Source organism: Chrysemys picta, chromosome 2 (genome assembly GCF_011386835.1).
Source record: "Chrysemys picta bellii isolate R12L10 chromosome 2, ASM1138683v2, whole genome shotgun sequence".
Classification (NCBI taxonomy): domain Eukaryota; kingdom Metazoa; phylum Chordata; order Testudines; family Emydidae; genus Chrysemys; species Chrysemys picta.
The window spans coordinates 22,376,426-22,400,428 of record NC_088792.1 but is presented as its reverse complement, the minus strand read 5'-3'; the positions used below and the strand labels follow the sequence as shown (position 1 = coordinate 22,400,428).

At 37.0% G+C, this 24,003-nt stretch overlaps 1 protein-coding gene across 2 annotated transcripts in view; it reads left to right on the top strand.

Moving 5' to 3' along the window:
* The window catches only part of PTPRN2 (protein tyrosine phosphatase receptor type N2), a 942,968-nt gene that overhangs the window by 903,579 nt on the left and 15,386 nt on the right, over nucleotides 1-24,003 (top strand). For both annotated transcript variants that reach the window (XM_065582768.1, XM_008162983.3), the window contains 4 exons: nucleotides 7,311-7,430; nucleotides 8,675-8,841; nucleotides 14,842-14,895; nucleotides 17,150-17,214. In XM_065582768.1, coding sequence (XP_065438840.1) covers nucleotides 7,311-7,430; nucleotides 8,675-8,841; nucleotides 14,842-14,895; nucleotides 17,150-17,214 — 406 coding nt within the window. The remainder of the gene's footprint in view (nucleotides 1-7,310; nucleotides 7,431-8,674; nucleotides 8,842-14,841; nucleotides 14,896-17,149; nucleotides 17,215-24,003) is intronic.

Here is a 24,003-nt window from a genome sequence, read left to right as displayed (position 1 = left end):
TATTTTGAAGGCTGTCTTTGCAACCCTACAGACTTTTTCCAACAGCTTTCTGTCTTCAAAGTTCCGATTTGCTGAGTCATATGATTCAGCCATGACTTGGCCCAGTTTGACCCTTGTCTTATGTGAAATATTAAAGATCATCAGACATTTTCCATCAAAACATTTTTGACAGAAAATTGTTTTTTTGACTTCATTTACATTTTCATGGAAAATATCCATTTGTATGGATATTTTTGTTTTAATTGAAAAACTGCAAATCCAATCTCAAAACATGCCTTTATTTAAATTTTTGGTTTTTCAATGAAAACACAAGAAGTTTAAATGTAAACATTTCATGTAATCAAAACTTTTTGTGGTGGGGTGGGAGAAATCATTTTGTGATTAACACTATCAGATATGCTATTCTACATTTGAAATGTAGAAGTTAAAAATAAACCATTGTTAAGTGAATTAAACTTCACAAAATCTAACGAGTAAAATATATCTGATTCTGGAATGGTTTGGATTTTACATTTTTAATTTTAAGGAATTTTCTTCTTTATCGGTGCTGAGTTTTTCTTTGTCTTTAAAATTATTAGGTTTTATTAAAATCCTGAAAAATACATTTACCTTTTTTTTTCCTGTGCTGCTACTTTATTCCCATTTTTCAAATACCCAAACTGTGGCTGCTACAATGTATTTTAAAATATTGCCTATTACTTGGATGGTCGGCTTGTTGTTGTTGCTTCTAATGAACAGAAGTTGGATTTAACCTATGACCATATGTGTTGTCTACACTGAAATCCATTCATTCTTAAAATGTGTCCATCAGTCCCTACTAAAGAAGTGCAATATTTCTAGTTGAAGCACATATGTGGTCACTTCCCTGGTCATTAAAATAAGGTCTAGGATTAGTGCCACCTTCCACACACAAGGTTTTGGATGGATTAGTCATTTTGAATATGCACTTAAAACAATTACCATTCTCTTGTAAGAATACCTGAAACATGAGAATTTTTAAATGATTAACCAACGTTGTTTTATTAAAAGCTAATGACCAAGGAGATATTTTAAAATTTTCTAATTTTTTTAAAGTTGTCACGCTGGATGATAGTGTTACACTGCAATGATTCTTTCATTTAGAGCTTTATTTTTATCTTTATTTGGAAACCAGTTCTGCAACCCTTATGCAAGTAATTCTCACAGAGTGAAATTCATCTTTATGCAGAGAGCACTCACCAGTTCTATTCACCACTTATATGAGATTGACATGACACGTAGCCCTGGTGCGGGCTTTCTGCATATGGTGAATTTCACCCACAAGTAGCTCCAAAGATATCAAATTAATACACTTTTCATCTAAGGGTTGCAGGACTCTGCCCTTAATTTGTAATGAATGAAAAAGATGGTTTTACTCACCTGTGAGAACAGTCTTGAGATTGAAGCATACAGCAGAACCATGTTAAAAGATTGTTAAATTGAGCTGTGTTAATCCATGTGCATGTAGTTTGTAAAAATTTTAGTTAGTGCATAGAAAATGATCCTCTGTCCTCATTTGTCAGCATAGCTTTCATAGCAGAGTCAGAAGTGAGATCTCATATAACGAAGATTTCATTACGTTTACGTAATGCATTCCATTTACAGTTTCTTGGTCTACTGGAAGTATTATACAGTAATGATTAAAATGAAACTGCACTAGCTAAATGAACAAAGAATATCTTATTTTGCATTATTATTTTATTTGTATTACAGTAGCATTTAGAGGCTATGGCCCTAGTGTTATATGTACAAACATATAACAACGAAGAGACAGTCCCTGCATCAAAGAGCTTACAATCTCTTTGCTCTTTTATTGCATACATAATTTGCAAAATTCAGGAATTGGTAATTGGTCTTCCAGTCATTATATAGCTTCTCCTACTAGGCTACTGCCTTTTGAGTGTCACTGACTGTATCTTCTATAAGCAGGAGTGCTACATTGCCAACTTGAAAGACGCACAAGGGCCTGTGGTGGGGTGTTTACCCCATACAGGTTGCAAAAGGGTTAAGATGGCCCTGAGAGGCCAATTAACCAGCCTTGGTGCACCTGGAAGGTAAGCCAGGACTGATTAGAAGTAAAATGCACCAGGGGGAGGGCAGGGTTTGTCTTCATAGAAAGCTGGATGAGCCCAGTTGTGGGGAGGAGACCCAGAGAAGAGAAGGTAGGAAGTGCCCTTTCACTGGAAAGCTGCCTGAAAAGAGAGAGAAAGGGGGCGTGGGGGAAGGATCAGATAGGCTTCTCCAAGGAAAGCTGGAAGTCTTGCTGAGATGGGACTCTGATGAGCCTGCCTGGAACCCTGAGTAATAGGAGGAGCATGCCAGTCCCTGGATCAGGGGATTGATTGAACCAGGGAGGAGGAGGAAGATAAGCAACAGCCGTGCTGAAGGTTTCCTTAATATACTTAGGTCACTCCTGCAGCTGGAGTAGGCCAAAAGGACAGTAGGGGAAATTGAGGCACAGCTGCTTCAATGACACATCTAGCCACAAGGGGGGGCATGTTGTGATGACAACTTTGTCACAGGTAGTGGCTTGTCTGGGATCCACTGAGAACCCCTCTGGAAAAGGAGAAATCATGGAAAAGCTGCAGAATGGAGGACGTAGTCTGCATGTTGGCAGCACAACAGGATCAGACCCAGGCTGCCTCCAGCAAAAGCAGCAGGCAACCCAGCAGCTGCAGCAGGAGCATTTCCTGCAATGCCTGGGGAAAATTGACCTGAGGGAGTTGAGTGCCTCCTGGTGAAGGAGACCTCAGCATGCCAGTTTCAGGGTTGGTGAAGCTGGGGTCAGACAATAACCTGGAGGCATTTTATGTATATTTGAATGGATGGCTAGGGCAGCAGATGGGCAGAATCCTCCTGGGTGTCCCAAGTAGCACCTATTTCTGTCAGGGGTGGCCCAGGCAGAATATATTCCCTAGTCACATTCCCTAGCTAGAGAAGTCATTTTAGATCAGTGGGAGCTGACACCTGAAGTCTATCAACACCACTGTAGAATGGAACCATTCCCCCACGGAATACACCCCAGGGTGATGACTCAGTGGCTCTGAGACCTGGCATTGTGCAGGTTCTACACAAAGACATACTCTGTAAAGGGAATTATGGATCAAATTTTCATAGAACAATTTCTGCAGGTTCTGCTAGTTGGAGCCCAAAGCTGAGTCTGGCCATTTTGGCCATTTTCTGCCAGCACTGTAATGGAAAGAAAAGAGGCCTATTTGGAGACAGACAGAATCATAGAATATCAGGGTTGGAAGTGACCTCAGGAGGTCATCTAGTCCAACCCTCTGCTCAAAGCAGGACCAATCCCCAACTAAATCATCCCAGCCAGGGCTTCGTCAAGCCTGACCTTAAAAACATCTAAGGAAGGAGATTCCACCCCCTCCCTAGGTAACACATTCCAGTGCTTCACCACCCTCCTAGTGAATTTTTTTTCCTAATATCCAACCTAAACCTCCCCCCACTGTAACTTGAGACCATTACTCCTTGTTCTGTCATCTGCCCCCACTGAGAACAGCCAAGCTCCATCCTTTTTGGAACCCCCTTTCAGATAGTTGAAAGCAGCTATCAAATCCCCCCTCATTCTTCTCTTCTGCAGACTAAATAATCCCAGTTCCCTCAGCCTCTCCTCATAAATCATATGCTCCAGCCCCTAATAATTTTTGTTGCCCTCTGCTGGACTCTTTCCACATCCTTCTTGTAGAGTGGGACCCAAAACTGGACACAGTACTCCAGATGAGGCCTCACCAAATAGATGGGAATTATCACGTCCCTCGATCTGCTGGCAATGCTCCTACTTATACAGCCCAAAATGCGGTTAGCCTTCTTGGCAACGTACCAATAGTACCAAGCAAGCTGAGTGCTGGGCCAGAGTAAAAACATCACCCCAAGAAGGCAGGAAGAGGTAAGACCCCAGTCTCCAGAGGCTGAGGAATCCCCACTGGGAAGAAGAGTCCTGGGCAGCCCTAAATCTTGGGGCTCAGATGAGCCATCGACCCCCAGCCCAGTTGTTCCCCCCCCCCCAGGGGAAGCATCGTGGAAGGTAGCTAGGGAAGCCTCATTTTGTGTTTCAGCTGTAGGCGATTGTGGTTTGAGAGGCTCCTTAAGTCAGGGTTGAACGCCACCCTTCATGGGATCCATCAAACTGAGGCAACAGGTACTGAAGGGCCTGGGGGACTCAGGCTGCAGGCAAACTCTTACCAGGGGAAATAGACTTCCGTCTGGTATTATAGACTGACACCTCCCATTCCACATACCTTGTGTACACGGAGGCACCCGAGTCTACCCACCAGATGTGGTGGAGTTAGAGGTACAAGGCCAGCATGGCTGAGTGAGAGTCAGAGGGTGAGGAGTTTTCTATGGCCTGTGATCCAGGGCAGAGACTGGCAAGGTTTCCTGGCCTTGATGTGGTAGGAGATGGTACCTGAGCCAGTAAGGGAGAAACCTACTCATGTACTGCAGCTACAGTCAGGGATGCTTAGCCCTTATGGGCACATATAAGAGGATTGGAGGGACTTGTTAGTTCACTTGGAAACTCGGAGACATCTGCACAGCCTGGAGGAACAACTGGAGGAAGCTAAGCAGGAATTGGCAGAAGTATATGCTTCCTGGCAGAAAATTCTAATGCAGGCAGCAAAGTTAGAGCAGAACCTGATCTAGACAAAGGTGGAATTGGAGAATGAAAAGCAACACTAGCGTTTGGGCAGGAACTGTCTGCACTTCAGGAGGCAAGAAATTCTGGGAAACAAGGGCCCGAAGTATTGTGCTCTAGGGTTGTAGTTTCTGAAACCCCCCTCCCCACCTCCCCCCAATTATGAATGAGGTCATCCATTGGCCACAATGTAAAATTCTGTGGTCTGGATTTGGTCCATCCCTCTTCTACTTTTAGCCATGAAGAAATACAAGTAAATGTCTGATGGCCCAACACAGTGTTTTAAAAAATGGAGAAAATATGGTAATCTTAAAGTCCCAGTCAATGAGTCTTAGTGAATATCTCTTATGTATGGTAAGCACTGGAGATACAGTCACAATTGCCAGTGGTGGTGGTGGTGACGGTACTAGATTTCATTGCCTGTTTGATTTAGTGTGTTTGACTTCTATGTTTTCACACAATGACCTTAAAGAAATATTATACCCCAGAGTAACTTTGAAATTGTTTGTTTAAATTAACTTTCATTTGGATTTATGCTTAATGAAATCTTCAGAGATTCAGACGGCTCCTCTGTAATGAAATGCTGCATCTTTGAACCAATGAACAGTGTAGCCAAACTGTAAGGATTCCTCTCTAAATGAGTGGGCTTCTATAATGTTACACTTGGGTGGCACAAGCAGAGTGCGAGATGATTAGTTTATGGTCTAGATCATTGTATTTTTATTACACTCATAAAAACTGTGTTTCTCCTCATTTTCGTAATGGCTTCAATGAGCTTCTATACCTTCTAAAGGCACATTACATCGTTATGTGATGAAAGTACTGATTTAGTGAGGATAGTTTTAAAGCTTGTATACCTTAAAGTAAGAATTCTTATCTTAGTCTGATTTTGAACTAAAGAAGTCTGAAGGTATGTGGGCCTGGGTGAAAATGGTGGTATCTTCCCTAATTATACCTAAGGTGTCCAGATAAAACCAATAAAAATCCACCAAAGAAAGAGAATTATTTTAATAAATTCCATACCAATTTAACCCAAGTTTACCATTTTTGCAGTATTGAGAATTGGTGGCAGAAGGGGCTGGTGGATTCTAAAGATCTTGTTAGGAACCTCGGTTCATTCAGAGAAGACCAGTCTTTTTGGGGGGAGAAGAGGGGAAAATGTATTTACTCCAAGAAAAAAATTAGCCATAATTTGCCTATCTGCGCCCCCCACCCCTGTCAAAATCACAAAAAAGCCCCAAACTTTAGAAACCCAAAATATATTTCACTAAGTTTTGGTATAAAAAGATGCTTTAAGGATGTTAACTATTGTATTGCATAAGGAAACAAATTTATGTTTAAGGAAAATATTTTTGTACATGTGCAAGATAGATTTAAAAGAGGAAACTTAATACTATTAAATGGAAAATCTTTTTATTTGACTGTATAATATGCATTTAAAATTTTTTATTGATGTATCATTTTTGTGCAGTTTAGATAAAGGCCCTTTGTATTTACAAAATTTACATCTCAATACAGTTGCTTATAAATATTTCTGTGAAATAAACTTAACCCTTCACGAAAAGAGCAGTTTTCTTTTCACTCAGTAATTTAATATGCTAATAAAAAGACAATGAAAGTTGTATGCAAATATAACATCAATGTACACCATAATAATAATGTTTTTTCATGATTATGCTGCTCAATATTAATTCATAGCAGTGTTTTTGTTCACTCATGAGCTGTGTTTTGAACGCAGATATGCCAGACGATCTTTGCTTGTTTTCTTGTTTGTGTGAAAACATCCACAAACCCTTTAGTTGAAGAGCCTGGGATTCCTATTTTCCACTCTGTGGCTATTTTAAATTATTAAACAGTCATGCTGTTAGCTGGTTCGTTGTTCTCTTGTACTCCTGCTGTCTTGTTTGGGGAGTGGATAGCCTGGAGGATGGGTTGCACTGTTTCATTTTGTATCCTACATAAAATTTAAATTAAAAATGTACAGGTCTGCACATATATTTTAACACAATGTTTTTGAAAGGAACATTGATCCACCTGAAATAGTTCTCAAGGAAAGTTTTTTGTTGCCCCTAAGATTGGTTGGATGCAACTTTTATGACTATTTCATTAAGGTACTTGCTCAGCAGCTTTTTATACATAACAAACAGCAAAAAGAAACAAACCTGAGCGTACAAACCGATTTCAGTTTGTGTTACCTTAGCAAGTCAATATATTGTTAATTACATGTGTTCATGCTGTGTTAGTGTAAAACCTCAGACATGAAATAGTTGTGGAGTTTTTTTTAAGCATTTCCTTTATGGATCTGAAAGTGTGAAAGAAAAACAGCTGAAAACAGTCCAAGGGATGGGAAGCTTTGTGGGGTTTTATTTTTTGGTTTGTTTTTTGTTTTTGTTTTTGTTTTTTGTTAAGGGCATAGATTGAATTCATTGGAAATTCTTTAATAAATCAGAGAAGCATGCAAAATATGGTGCCGGTTTATTCAGGGATTTGAAAGCAGCTGCAGAGTAAAAGTGTCTAATGAAAATGAAATAAATTTCCTGTGAATGGAATAAATTTTGATTGTGTGTCTGAGTGCAGTAATTATACATGTCACGCAATAATTAGGCAGTCACAGTGTGGCCATGGTGTCTGTCTTTGTCTGCAGATGGTCTGGGAGAACGGCTGTGTGGTTATTGTCATGCTGACACCCCTTACTGAAAATGGAGTCAAGCAGTGCTACCACTATTGGCCAGATGAAGGGTCAAACCTCTACCACATCTACGAGGTACTTAAACAAAATATCTGGTTGTAAACTTGACAGTAAGTGTGTGGATTGATTTCATACAGAGCAAAATATTGTTTAATCGGCTCTGACCTGTAAATTGAGTTGAGGTTTCCCATATTATGCTAGTGTAGTGGTACTTCTGAGTTGTTTTATGTTCACAGAAAAAAACTATGCATATCTTGATAACAATGTAATTTTACATAGAAGAAAATGTAGTAAATGATGGGTCAAATATATTGGTAGGATAAAGGATGGAGAATCTCCTACTCATTGATTTGTGATTAGTATATGAAAGTATGTAATAACTGAATATTTATATTTTTAAGGAAAATAGTATGTTTATAAATAATGAATTGTGCCTTAGGAGAGCTATATATGGATTATAGAGAGAGCCTCTGTGTGTGTGGGTGGGTGGGTGGGTGGGTGTGTATAATTATATATATAAATTCTTCTGTAGTTAAAGCTATTTACTTTTTAGCTTCAGCCTCAGTTTTATGAGAAAAAAATATTTACATTCTTTCTGCTTGATATATCTGGCCCAGTATATCAATCATATTACATTGTTGCTATATACAATGACTTTTGGGTGTCCATTATTTTTCCTAGTCTTCTGGTTTAGTGAATGAAGACAATAATACTATAATGGACACAGTGTAAAGAATAAATGATTCTGAGGAATAATAGTTGAACCCCTGAGTTATGAATTTTTTTTCTAAAATATTATCAGTTGTAAAAATGATCCCGCTCTTCATATTATGTGTAGGCTTCTGCAGAACAGAATAAATTGGCTGAAAGTTCTCAAGTGAAAAATACTCATTTATTAATTTTTTTATAAAGAAAACTACTCAAATCATGCTTGACAATCTTCTGGAAGGCAAGGCATTGTGGGTGTATCCAAGTGAAGAATGAAAGGGTGGATTTAAGGCATATTATTAAGCAGTGTCTTTCCCATATATATGACCCATCATAATCAGTCTAAAATCTCAACTTGGAGATTTTTTGACTTGTAAGAAAACTATCTAGACATGTTAAAGGTAATTTAATGAAACAAAAAATTACTCCCCAACCCTGTAGCAAGAACAGCTACAATAGCTACTAAATAACAAACTATTTCCATGGTGTTGCCAATTCATAAATAAATCTTATGCTTGTTCTTGTCATTCAAAAGGATTCCATATTCTTTGAAAGACCAACTTTCAACTTGAATTCTTGATTGCTGGTTTTTTCCTCTCTACGTAATGTAGGTAAATCTGGTTTCTGAGCATATCTGGTGTGAGGATTTCCTAGTGAGGAGCTTCTACTTGAAAAACCTACAGACCAATGAGACCCGAACCGTGACACAATTCCATTTCCTTAGCTGGCATGATCAGAAAGTTCCTGCTTCCACAAGGTCACTTCTGGATTTTCGCAGGTACAACACAAAGCATATCAGTCTATTTAATACAAATTTGGGGAACTATTTGTATAGGAAACACTTTCTGTTATCTTCTATATCTGTACTGGAGAGAGGTCCCTCAATTAATAACTCTATACCAAGTTTTTGAAGCCAGAACAATATGTTTATATACAAATGTAGGCTCCCATTCTGCAATATGTATGCAGAAACAGTGATTTTTTTGGTAACAGGGTAGAGGGAGAGGGAGGCTGAGGTAATTTTCCATATTCTCCCACAAATTAACTGTTCCCTAGCTCTGAAGACTCACTCACTTATCCAGGGAATGAATGCATTTGTTTCTTCTATATATTTTTCCTGTGGCTTTGCATTTCTCTGTTTCACAACTATTTACCTGGGTTTGCATCTTCAAGACCTTTTGTGTGGCTACCCTCTGACCCTCGCTGCAGGAATCTCACAAATAAATCACTGTGCAGTGTGTACATGCTAAACTACCATTGAGTTATAGGCCAGTGAAGACAAGCCAGTGGGAGTTGTGTGCCTTTAAGGACCACCGGGTCAGGCCCTTAGAGTTTATTTGGTTGAAAGAGGGTAAAAGTCTGGGGAGGGAGAGGCAAATTCTGACACATGATCTCTCAAGAATTTTAAAGGAAGTTGATATTGCCTTAAAATAAAGGTGCCATACTAATATACAAAGACAAAATTTTAAACTTTTTCATCTTTCTAATTAAGTAGTGGATCCTTTGAATATTTACTGTTAATCTAAATTTCAAAATTAAAACCAGGAATGACAAAGATTGGAGTGAAATAATCTCATTCTGCTTGCAAACCATGCTTAATGTGTCCAGTGTAGATGTTAATTTGTGCTAGATACTCCACAGTGATAAATTTGTGGCCAGTGAAAAGAGCCTCTGAAAAGTTTGAGCAATCAGTTCAAAATCCTGCAAGTTACCAAATACAAGCGTATAGTTTTCTCTTTACTGTAATGTTAATCTACAGACTGCTAAGGTAATTTAAAGGTCTCCGTTAAATGCTCAAAAGCAAGGAATTTTAAGGCCAATTTCTGCCCTCCAATAAATGAAGACAGTAGAAGCTATGCATGTGCATCTGATGGAAGAAACTGGCCCTAAATCCAACTGAAGTTGGTGGGAGTTTGCATAATTGTCTGCTGGCAAAATGTTACCCTTGGAATTAAGGACAAAACTCCGTCCTTGAGCCATCGCTGTGCTCCTATACGTTATATACAGTGGGTTACCTTACGTATCTTGGGTTTGATACTCAGATACAGCTCCTGCTGAAATCAATGTGCATTTTGGCAGGGCAATGCTCTATATATGCTACAGTGTCTTCGTGCAAAACTATAGGCGGAGGGAGTAACAGGGAGCGCTAGCATAAGAATGGAGTTGGAGTCATAATTGAATTTTCCAAGGATTTTGCCCTGGCTTCTAATCCAAACTCTTAATATTACTGTAATGTGGTTTTTATGGCTTGATTTCCTTCTTTTTAATGGAACTGTGGAATAGAATAGTGCCTATAGTGAACTATCCTGTAGTAAAAGTCCTGAATTGGTTCCATGCTTTGCAATATACAAACTGCAATTCTGAATTTCCACTTTAATAAACAATTTAATAAAATCAATTCTATCAGGGTGTAAAAGTCCACAGCACTGTTCAAACACAGGGCCTGCTTCTGCCCCTTTGCAGTCAGTGTAAAGTTTGCTATGGATTGCCATGAAAACATTAATGGATCCATATGGCCTGGTTGTCTAATGTTCTGAGCACCTTCATTTCTTATTTACTTCAATAGGAATAGAAGTTACTCAGTTCACTGCAGGATCAGGCCTATAGTGAGACACAATCCCTGACTCAAAAAGTGTGTAGTCTTATAATGAAGTTGTGTGGGAAATGAATAACATTATGAATAAAAGAAATTAAAACTGGAAGAGGAAGGTAGTTCATTTGGCATGCTTCTTACTTGAGGTAGATGTCAGAATGAACCTGTTAAGATTTAACTGAGTTTTCAGTGTTCATTTAATATGTATTCACAGCCTACCATAACCATTCCTTGAGTGTAGATTTTGTATTATAGATCCATAATATTAAATGCATAGTAAAATTCCTCTGAAAAGTAATCTTTGCATGCACAATAGCTGCTTTTTATGACTCTCTCAGTTTCTTGGCCATCTTACGTTGTTTTTTTAATGACAAAAGGTAATGCACTATTGCTGAGATAATTTATTTTAGAATTGGTTTTTAGAATAAATGCTTTACACTCAAAACCTGCTATTTAAAGTTTCACCTGTGGTGAATTATCACAACTGAGTTATAAAGCCCTCAGAATGGGTGTCAGACAGAATATCGACATCCCCTTATTTAAAGTGGTGCTAGCAAGTGCTACTCTCATCCCTTTAATATCCATGTTTTTATGTGCATTGAATGTGTTTGTATATATATATATGGATATATGTGTATATTTATATATTCACATACATATATGAAGTTAAGCATATACATAACCAACCCTCTATTTTTATAATTCATCACCAAGAAAAATTGGATTCCCAAAATTACCTTGCCCAGAGTCTATGGAAATATGGATTCTATAACTATTATTGAAGTAAATTTTGTAAGTCTCTTTGGAAACTGAAAGTTTACATTTCTCTTCCTATTGTGTATCAGTGTTTTAGATGATGTTGCATGTAGCAGATGAATCCAACCTAGAGGGAAAAAAAATATCGTATTTTAATATAGTTCTTTTAGGTACAAATTGCTGAAACAATATATATTAAGAAGTCCATACAAAATGCAGTGCTTAAAAGGTGAGGCTGCGACAGAAACCATTGGTCAGTTTTAATGCTTCTGGAGTCCTCATTTCATTTTGAAGAATAGACCAATCATTATAACTCTGGTCTAGCTTGTTAGTCATGCACTGAGATGTGTAATTAAATATTTCTGGAGCCCAGAGGGAGCACATTTACACTTTAAAGAGAGACTGCTAAGCTAAAAGATAATTAGCATCACATGTGAGGGCTTTGCTTAAAATATATATATTATGCGATCACTTCTTGCTGTGTGCAATGGCATTTACTAACACTGCTCACTTTAAAAATGGACAAATTCTTATTTTGCCAGCTAATTAGCGGTTGCCAGTGTCATTTTTGTGATGTTGCAGCTAGTAATATGAGCCCAGTTGCATAGTCACAAAAGTGATCATTGGAAACTGTGACTCTGCTGCAGGGACAATGTGGGAAACCCCTTTTCTGAGCCTCTAACGACCTCTGACCTTTGCTTGCTGATGGTTTGCATGATGATTCCTTTTTCACTCCATGAGCCAAGGGTTGGTTTGTATTACTAATCATTCTTTTCTAAGTTAATTCTTCCTGTATATTTTATAGATATATATATATATTTTTTCTTAAGCATTCAAGACTTTTGCTTACTGATGAATTTTCGATTCACTCTGCTTAGAAATGGGATTTCTTAAATATTTTCTTAAAATTGTAGACTAAGCTAGGAATCAGCTGGACTGAACCCCTTTGTTTTAATGTGTTTTCTGAAATGTGTGACGATAAAGATGTTTGAAACTTGATCAATAAAAATGATAAACATAAGCTGTATTTTTCCCAACATGTGTCTCTGTCTGTTTGATTTACAAATAGGTTTAGTGCAATTTTTTGTTGAGAGTATACTTTCCTCTGTAATTAATCACAACATGCTTAATATCCTGGAAAAGTTGCCATGCAATAAAGAAAGGAACCACACAAGTGCAAAAAAAATCACAAACACAGCTTGTTAGCTTTAAATGGAGAAAGTTACTCTGTCAAGGTGGGGGTGGAGGAGGGTAGGGAGCGACCAGCTGCAGATTGGACATATCATTGTATTGAGTTACGTTATAGATATTTGAAATCTAATTTACCCTGTAATAAAGAAATAATTAAATATCCAGTTTAATTTTGTGTTCATGGAATTGATTCCCAAATATGAAATTTCAATGATGGTTATAAGCCTCCTGTATAAGTGACATTGAGAAATAATTAAAAGATGTATTTGTACAGAAAAATCTAACTCTTCAATTAGAAAAATCTTTTAAAACTGGGGGGTAGTGGTTGTTCAGGTTTTGTATGGTAATAAATTAGCTTGTTGTCAGTACCTGTAAAAATACCCTAGTGAAAGTAGATAGAGAGTATACTTAATTTCCGCTGTCAGGTTCTCTTTAGTGGTTTTACACAATTGCAGAGAATATGACTTATTCTAGCACATTATCAGAACTATAACTTATTAACTCTTGTTATAGTAAGAATATAGATAAAACCCCTATGTTGAGTTGTGAGCGGTTGTGTGGTTTACAAAAATAAGCCCACGACTGGGAATAGAGAAATCCTGAGTTCTAGTCCCACCTCTACTAATTATTTGCTCTGAAGCCTTGGGTATACTGTTCACCTCTCTGCCTCAGTTTGCCTCCCACTAAAATGGGGATTAATCATATTTATCAACCACACGTGTGTTTTGTGAAGATTCATTTGTTAATGTTTATATCTTCAGAGTGCTGTCACAAGTGTTATGTGCTTTACAAGAATGAAGTATCATTATTACTATGTATGGTATCTGGTTAGACTCTTATATGACAAAAGGCCAGTTGTGAAAACAGAGTTATTTGAAACATCATTGTAACCTTGGTAGCCTGTTTAGGTCAGGTTGTGGGCATCTGAAAGACTGCCTTTCAAACATAGATCCTCAAGTATCTTTAGGCTATGCTGTAAACCATTTTTAAAGATATATGAATGTTTACCCAGCACAGATGTTACAGACTATAGATGAACAGACAAGAACTAAATGATTCAAGTGATTAGTGATGCTTTAAAATTTCTAATACTCATAGTTGCCAGATTCCAGCAGCACACTTTATCACATTTCTTAGCAGTTAAGAGTCTGTTAAATACTTACTCTTAACAGTTAGCACCTTGGTGCATCTAGACCTCCTTTGAAAGCTGTCTTATAAAATAGTTTTATAGCAGACCTTATAGTAAGATCAAATGTCTAATCAAGGAGAGGGAAGGGTTCTGATTTCTTAGAAAGAGTACTTTCCCATTTTATCCTTTTGTTCTGTTTGCATTTTTAATGTATGTATAGACACTTTACATTTTTAGATGAGTAATGTGTTTCACATGTAAAATATATCTAGAGCAGTTTAAAAAAAACAATTTAAATAGATTTTAGTTCTTTAGTGTTATGTATTCAAAATCCCATACTGAGTATCTTGGTTTGATTCAACATTTTTAAATGTCTGCGTTGATATGAGAATAGATATTAGTCCAATACATTAATACAACAGCATATCAGTTTAGTAGCCCTTTTTGGGGCTTCAGATATATTTTTTCAAATATTTCAGACTGGTTAGCCAGAAATCTAGACAATAAAACTACTTAGAAATGTTGTGTGTAAAACTCTTCTTTTGGGACCATAGCCACATAGCTCCCTGGTATTTTAGTTATCCCTCCCATAAATAATTAGATGTCTGAAAGAAGTTCTTTAGAGTAGTTATTCTTTGCTTTTTTGGAGATAATCTCTCTCTTGTACAAGACCACATTATTCTGACTGTAATACCTGCTTTCAATTTTGGCTTCACACAATGCACTTAAAAATTTCTGTGAGAAAGTTCATGAACTCAAGGTTCACCTTGAAAATCAAAACATTTTATGATACATAACCTGAGATTCTGCCTAACCTGCAAAGAGTTTGGGAAGAGAGTGTGTTTATTTGTTGGCTAACCAGCAAATATGAGTATCATGAAACAATGTTTGAAATTTAAATTTATTTGTTGTAACAGGAAAATAGAAACAAACTTGAAGCAGAACTATGTATGTAAGTTAGCTATTTGTTATAACATGAGCTAATCAAACTGCATATTTCTTTAAGAATAGGGATGAATATTTGCTTTTTCTTACCATTTATGCTTTTGACAGTTGGCTTAGGAAATTGTACATAATATATTTATTAATTTTTGTCTGTTTTATTGCAGAAAAGTAAACAAGTGCTACAGGGGTCGTTCTTGTCCAGTAATTGTTCACTGCAGGCAAGTACAATTATTAAAATAGCTTTAGAGAAGTTTTTGTGCTGTAAGAAATTAACATAAATAAAACCAAATGGGCACATTAAAGGTTTAGATATATCACTACACAAATAAGATGGTACCTCATGAACCAGGTCAAAGTATTTATTTAGTTTAGTTCTTATGCTAGTAAAGCTGATGGTGTGATTTCATATAAATCTGCCCTTTAATATGATCTTAGATGTTAATTCACAAGTTACATCTGATTTCTGTATGTTAAAATCTCATTTACAACTTTTTGATTTCAGAAATATGCTTCAAAGTTATTGCAGTGCCGTGTATTCTCAATTTAGACTGTGTTCTGCATTGTTAATATTTAGATAAATGTTTTTATTTTTGTTTGTTTTTAATAATCCTGGTGAGAGGAAATGGGATGGGGAAAACTGCCCGCTGGTTGGGCAGTAAGCTTAAACCTTCTAAACATAAATTCCCTTTAGGCCTGCCAGTGTTGTGAATGTAAATGAGAGCAGTTTGATGGGTCACTACAAAACATAAAGTAATAATGTAAATATTAGATTTTGTAGTTGTAGGGACCATGATACATAGTGAATGCCATGCTCTCATTCTTTAGCCACTTCCTTTCTATCGAAGATGCTTTTGTGGACAGGAAGATCAGGGGAAAGACCATAACTTTGGAAGGAAACACCACATATAGCTTATTATGTGCTCCTCCATGTTAGTGGGGGAGAGAGGCAGCATATTTTGCATGTGTCATAAGCCTGCTGAGATCATTATGGAGGGACAGGATCATATAACACATTGTGTGGTGATACACTCCAAGAAGATGCACAATATGGAGGGGAGCCTGTGTCTCACTAAGGAGGTCCAAGAAGGAAGGAATATAATGTAGAAAGATCTGTCCTTTAAAATGTTTGCAGGCCTTCTCTTAATCTAACTGATGAAAATGTCTCTAACATTCAGCCTAGCAGTTCTTGTTTTATTAGGTCTGGCCACTACATTGTCACTCACTATTTGGATGAATTAATAAGACTCTGTTTCTTTGTTTCCTTCACAGTCAGGAATCGGGCGTGGGGTAAAGAGAGAGAGAGAGCTTAGTAGCACTGGTTGCCTCTCTGCAAAAATTGTTCTAGTAAATGATACAGATCAAACTTCTCCCATTTATGGAGGCTTATCAAAGATGTAGTTTCATAGCCTATGTGTAAATGGAACTTATAAAGCGCATTACAGTGTTGTGTTTTTTCTCCTTAGTAATACTGTAGACAAAGCGACCTATCACTAAAAATAATTTAGTTGATAAAAAATGACTAATCAATTGGTCACACATGCCCATTTTTAGAAATATTGGGGAGGGAAGTGAAAAAAGTCTATTACTTAAAGTCTTAATTATGTTTGCTAACAGCAACCATAAAAGAACATCACGCTGCCAATTACAAGCTGCTCCCTGACAGGAACACAAGCTGCATTCAGATTAGGGAGCTTTGCCTTCTCACAAGGCTTGATCACACATCTCCAAGGGAGGATTGGAAATACCCTAAGGTTAAAGATAATTTTTAGAAATCACATGATAATATTTTTCCCACTCATTGCAACTGAAGCAGAATTGAACAAGGAAGGTGGGAGAAGAAATCAATAGAGACATTTTTCAAGTCCAGATGTCTAGTATCCTATTTCTTGGTGAAGAAAGAATTTGATCCTTAAGTAATAAAATATTCTAAGTTCTTGGATGGGAGTCAAGGAGAGTGGAATGTAACTGAAAGGGAAATGCACCACTCTGGGCATATGCAGACTAACCTCTCTGCGCAAGTATAAATAGAGTTAGCAATCATTTTTGGAGGATTCTAGATGCTATTCTATTCTCCAGCTCTCGTGTGACTGTCCTGTTGTATGATTCTTGATCTTGGATACAAGATTCCATACGCTTGTTATGTGAACACTTTGTGCATAGAAATGGCTGCCAGTTCTAGGATTACTGACACTTTCACTGTTGTTCAATTATTTTTTTAAATAAACACATCTTTTGCTCTATAAAACAAAATCCTGCTATCCATGTAGAACAATAGTTAATCCTTCATGAACAGCTTGTGTTAATTAAAGCCATTGCAAGCTTTCTCTCCCTCTCCTCTTACTCTTGTTTCCCTCCCCATTTATCCTCTCTTCCCCTTGTATGACACAGTATAAAAATAATGATAGCTACCTTTCCCTTTCTCGAGTCTAGATGTTCATTGATGGTTTTTTCTTTCTCCCTTTTTGTTGGCAGTGATGGTGCAGGAAGAAGTGGAACCTACATTCTAATTGACATGGTTCTCAATAAAATGGCCAAAGGTGAGAATCAAAAAGCTTGTTGCTTTCTCAGTGCTGAAAGATGTGGCGGTGTTACCATAGCAACACACAGAGAAGTATTCACAGAAGGCCCAAGAATAAATTAGGGGCAAATTGTACCCTTTACTGAATGATCTTAAGTTTATTTTCAGTGCTCATAGTGATTTAAAAATAATAATAATAAAAAAAAGGCTGTTCATGAATGGAGCCTACACATGTATGCTATTGGAAGAGGCAGGATTTGTATCTTTAATTTTATTATTTTAAATATTTATTACAGCTAAAAAAAAAGCTTGAACTATATGATAAATATTCAGTGTTGTCTATCTAATCAGTAGATTGATTCCTTTCAGTGGGTTGTGCAAGCACTTCTCACCTACGCAGCAGTAGTTTAAACACAATTGCCTGCCTTTTGAGACAGAGTATTTCAGTAGCTATGGCAATGGAATGGAATGGGAGTTGGCTGACCGGCATTCTAGTCCCAGTTCTGCCATTGTCTGTTTGTCAGACTTTGGACAGGTCACTTAACTTCTCTGTGCCTCCATTTTGCCTATCTGTGAAATGCACCTATCTATAAAGTGTGTTAGCTGCACAGCTGAAAATCATAGGTAATCAACATTATTATATATTATACCTTTATTTATTTTTTTAAAGTCTGTGGATTCCCCTAGGGAAGGATGCAGTACACTTTCTTTTTATTCCCCCAATAAATATTTGATTATGGGAAATACTGGGGTACATGGAGATAGTCATTGTCTGAGAAATAGACAGTAAAATAAAGTAAATAACCCACTGTGTTAAAAGTGTAATAGTTGGGAATTTCAAAAGTGCTCAGCATTAGTCATTTACCTCAGTGGGAGCAGAGGCAAGCCAATGCTGAACACTTTTAAAGCCCTACCCTATTTCATAAGGACTTGGTCAATCAACACTTTACTTCTATGTTGTACCCCTTTCACCTCATTTCTGTCTGTTTTATAGTCTCAGGTTTTTAGGGGTAGGGAATGTGTCTTCCTTTGTGTTTGTACAGCACCTAGCACTTTCAGAAATAAATAAATAGCAGTCTACTGCCTTCCCATCGCTGTCTTTCTACATCCCTTTTTTGAAACTAGCTCTGTGGCCAGTCACAATCTTGCCCTGTGTGTATGTGAGTTTTCACTTTACAAGAAAACGATAATGCAGATTAGCTGACATATACATGTAGAAATAATATTTAGCATTTTGTCTTCTAATCACTGTACCAACAGTAGTTAATTCAATGAACTGTTTAATCTTAGTCAGTTTCCTATACATAGTTTCAAAATAAAATCCATGTTTTGCAATCTTTCTGTTGCTTCTGAAATTGTCATGTCCCAGAAATAATGACATTCCATTCCTTCAGATACAGGAGTTTGACATTTTTCTCCCCTGTTTCTGACTGTTAACATGTCTCATCAAACACACACACAAAGGACTATGTTTTGTGCCCTTGAGCATCATGTGGAACTTGCTATTGATGTGAAAAGAAGTTGTGTGCCTGCCTTATGCCAAGTCCCAGACTGAAAATTTTCCAGCAAAATGAGATGACTTTTTCCAGTCTCATTGGAAAGTGTATTTGTGTTTTGTGAAAGAATATGTAGGAATTTCAGCTACGTGGTACATTTATATTTCAAGTGGCAACTTCATCTCTCCAAATAATAGCTGTGATATATGATAAAACTGATGTACACCTCTGTTAAATATTTGTTATACTCATTTCAGCCATCAGCCAGGAGAGGATGTGATGAAAACTAGATTTAAACTATATGAAATTTGCTCGCATAGAGAAATAAATGAGAAATAGTTTCTAACTTCAGGCTTTCAACCACTTAAGGAAGGGTTGACTTTGTTGTAAGAGCACTAAAGAATGTCATTTATTGACTCCATTGTACCATGTAATGTCAAATTCCATTTTAAGTGTGGGCTTAGTGTTGCACAATACAAGACAAGTCATGTGAAACTGGCCAAAGAAAGGAGTCACAGGGCTTTTTAGATTGGTCACCCCCATTTTGTTCTTGACCTGCTCCCCTCTGCCAATGGGGGTGTGCAATTTGAAATATTCTGACCTGGTGCTTTGGCTGTAGTTTAAATGAAAGATCAAAGGGCAAAGCGGGCATCTCAACCCTGCTGAGGTGGGCCTTTCCCAGGCTGTCACACTGTGAGGCAGCCAAAGGTTTTGTTCTGACAGGAATCTAGGCCCAGTCTGTGAGGCCTAGGCCTTCTTTGTCTGGCCTGAGAAGTTTGAGGCCCAGGTTGAGGATCCAATGTTCATCAAATGATCAAAGGCCTGAAGCCCTGGACATGAAATCTTTCTTTCCATTTCCTTTTCTTAAAGAATGAATTGCACGAGTACCAAAGAATGCCATTTCCAAAGCTTTTATGTGGAGTGCTAGCACTAACTTTAGAGTCCTTCAGTTCTAAACAGAAAAATGTAAGTGCACTTTCAATCTGGGCCCAGCTGCAAGGCCAGCATCTACTAACATTTCTTTCAAAAAGGCTTTTAAGGATTAAGGCTTCAGTCTTTCAAAAAAAAAAAAAAAAGACTTTTAAGAATAAACTTAGAATAATTTGAGTTCTTGTTCCACTGTCTGGTTTATTAGAAAGTAGACAATAATGCATTTTTAAATCAATGTAAATAGAGGATTATTTAGTTTTAGCAGTGGGAAAGTAGAAAACAATCAATACAACGCTTTGGCTCTTTAGTGGGATTTTTAATAGGGCAGATTTAGAAAGGGGTGCTTCTTTTTCATGTAATGATTTACTTTTCTACATTTGAAATGGTTTCTTTTAGACATTTAACTGTAAATGCTTTTGTTGTTTAAAATTTGCACTCCTAATCACATAGTAAATTAGTGCTAATACATCTGTTAAAATATGTTATAAATTCAGATCTACTGCTACTACAGCTGGTCAGAGTTGCACTAAACTATACTGTTTTATACACCTAAAGCAAACAATCAGTTATTTAAATTATTCAAATTTGTGGCAGCAGAAATCAGTTGGCAAGGATTTTATATTCCCTGATAAGTGATACAACTTCACAAACAGTGAACCAACATTTGCCAAGTCAACCTCAATACCCACACCCCCAAGAAGCTCCCACACTATTCTACTGCACTTCAGTTGTGGTTGCATGGGAACACTGAAGCTAACACTGATCATAGAAATGGTACTGCCAGAATAGTTTCCTCGTAAATGTTAAGGATTTCCTCCTGCATTTTGTGTTTGAGTAGAGGGCAGGGCATATGAAAAGTTCTCATGATGCTGGGGGAAGCACTGTGCTGAGTAAACACATTCCAGTTCCCCGGTTGCCATTGTTATTCAAACAACTTCAGCATGCATTTTTGGAGTCCCTTTGACTTTGCATATCATCATGAAGGATTTCCTGTTGGGCTGTCTGTTTGTAATGAATTATGGTATACTCTTTATTATAAATATCGTGGCTGTATCTGTGCATTGTAAGATCCATTCGTTTAGAGGTGCCATGTTAAATAATCTAATTGTATAAAATTGGACTAGTTAAGACAGATGACAATGATATCTATTCTGTAACAAATTTTCAACACGAGCAGTCTCTTCAATTTCAGTTTTATGCTCCGCAGTCACAAATCAATTGTATCAGTTGTATCTAAATGTCCAAATTATTCCTCTAGCATGGGGTCAGTGAAAAGTTTTACAGTTAAGTTTATTCTTATATTTAACAGTTCCACTAGCCTCAGTGCTATGCTTTGCCATCCTGGTACTTTTGCTACAGGTATTGGTTATATTATTCCTTATGCAGAGCAGTGTCATAACAAGGGTCTAATCCTGCTACTATTGAAATCAGTAGCAACATTCCCATTGACTTGAGTGATGCCTCACATCTAGCCTTACTGAAGGCAATAGGACTTGACACCTCTAAATGATGATATTCCATTTCAATGAACAATGGAATTTTAAGGGTGTTACAGAAAAGTGCACAGGGAATACCACCTTTTCAGTTCCCAGATGAACATTTTAGTCCAAGTTTTTTTGGTCCTGTGTGAAAAGTTTAGAGGTTTCCTTTGAAATCAGTGTGCACGTTTGAATGAGGGAAGAAAATGACAGTTCATGGTCTTTGATGATTAGAGAATGCTTCTATAGTGCATTTCAGCAGCAATTTCCTGTTACGAATTTTAACATTCTTCATTCATATGTTCACACTAATACATGCAGCAAGATTTTGTTTAGCTTTTTTTCACAGGGCTGGAGAAGCTGGTTTAGATAAAATAATCCATTTGAACTTTCCCCTAAAGCCACACGAAACCTGAACTGCTTGGGCTTTTTCTTTTTTGAAACTCAGAAGAACTTTAGCATTCTTCCCTTCCTCATCTTTCTTTTCTGCCCTTCTTCATTCTGGTAGTGACCAGAAGTACTGAAATACTACAAGAGACTATTACTGGAGTATTCTCTGGCATGAGGAAGGAAAGAAGGAATCTGAAGGAAAATTATATGAGATTTCCAGTTTTGTTTTCCTGTTCTGAGAGGTCTTCATAGTGCAGATAATTATTTGAATTTTGGATACTAATTGCTTGTGTTTTGAACCCATTGGAATTTAGAGGAGGGAAAATATGAGTTTTCAAATTCTATTGAAATACATTATAAATTTCAGAACCTGAGAATCCAACATAGAGATTGGATGTAGCATAGCCAAACTCAGTGAAACCAAATGTGAAAGCTAGAAGGATTCCTTAGTTCCTCTTGTGACTCATCATTACCAACAGCAATATGCCAAAGTATTTAGCTAAACAGATCCCTTTTTACTAGGCCCTTTTGTTTGTTCATAACACAGATCTAACAAGCATAATAAAATAGACAGGTCACCTCCACTAAAAAGAAGCCTGTGTAAAAATTAACAGATTTAATCCAATTTAAAACACTAATGTGTACAAATATTATCTTTTATGTCTCTGTATAAAGATTAAGTGAAATTCTGTTTTCCAGTTATAATGATGCAAATCTGGATCAACTTCCTGGACTTCTGTGCAGTTAGTCTGGATTTATACCGGGGTAAATGAGAGAAGATTTAGTTCTAGGAGCCAGTTTCCACTGTAAACACAGAATTTACAGAGTGTTTATTACCATAGTTGACAGACTAAATATGATTTAGAGAGAAGATTGTCATCTTATTATTTGTTTGATATTTCAGAGGCTTTGAAGTAGGACTAGAAAGTGATGGAATTCCTGTGGAAAATTTAGGGCAGGGAAATTCTGAGTTTTAAAATGGGTAGCTGGGATTTGTTTGTTTATTTTTGTCTTCTTGATTTGAATTCATTATATAGCTAAGCCTTGAATTCTGTATTCAGTTAGTTAGATTTGGATAATTATCTTAGGAAAAAATTAAGGTCAGTAAAGCAAAGTTCTAGGTTTTGGTATCTGCACTTTTGTATTGTCCACAACCTGGCCCCAAGTCTTAGCAATAATGGTGGTTGCATAATGTCCGAAATGTTACTGCTGCTTTTTATGAAGAGACAAGGTGGGTGAGGTAATAGCTTTTATTGAACCGACTTCTGCTGATAAGAGAGAGAAACTTTCAAACTTACACAGAATTCTTCAGGTTTCTTCTTCATCTCTTCTTCAGTCTTTTTATGAAGACAGTTCTTTGCATCCATGTATACATATTATATATTAATCAGGGCAGTTCTGCAAGTGAATTGGTTTTGTGTAATGTAACTGGCACTGAATTACCCAAGAAACACAATTAAGCAATATTGCTTGTTGCAGGCTTTCTCACCACATAATTGACCACAAAGAGAGTTTTGCCCCAAGCCACAGGCAAAAGTGCACAGTGGATATCTAGGTCAATTTTTTTAATGGTAGAGCCTTCCATGAAAGGCAAACTTGTGCTACTTAGAGCAAACAACTTAAAAGCACATTTTAATTGTATACATTTCTGCTTTTAAATAACATTTCAATGAGTAGCATTACATTTATACATTTTTGGAATGGAAGATTGGCACTATAAAGTAATCCATTAATAATAAATAAAACAAAAACCTTTGAAAAACTTGAACATTCCAGCAGGTTTCTACTGAAAAATGAGTGAGAACTCACTGGGAAAGTAAGCTGGTTTATATTTCCCATAGCATATTCTGAGGACTGATTGTGCTGATAGTTTCCCGTAAGATGTATAGAGGTTGTAAACAAAAGGCAAACAAGTTATTGATGTGATTTTTTTTTTCTTTTTAAATACTTTGGAGTATATGTTCGCAAAGGTTGCTCTGTAGGAGACGTTTTCTGAAGAGTCTGTGAAATCCTGGTAATTTTATAGAAGGGTGTTGGGACTGGAAGTATGGTAGAGAGCAATCCTAATTATTCAGGGTATGGGGCACATGAATTGTGAAGAAAGATTGATCAGACATGGACTATATCTTGGGAAAAGAAAAACTAAGGGGGTCCCCATAGAGCTTTGGAAGATCATGAAAGGAATGTATTGATGTCAGTAAGCAGCTTGAGATAGTAACTAATTTGAAAACAAGAGGTCATTGACTGAAGCTGAGGAGGAGACAAGCATATAAGGAATTTGGGCAGCATTTCTTCACACAAAGGATAGGTTAGAATATGGAACAAACTGAAAAAGCCAGCCATAGAATGGTGTGTTATCCGTTCAATAGGCAGCTGGGCAAACATTTGGAAAACGAGGTAAATACAGAGTGAAGAACTACATTTTTGCAGTTAATCTTATGCAGTCAATCCATAGATGGATTTCAAGAGAAGTGTTTAATTGACCAGATGGTAGTCTTCTGGCCCTTAAAGTTA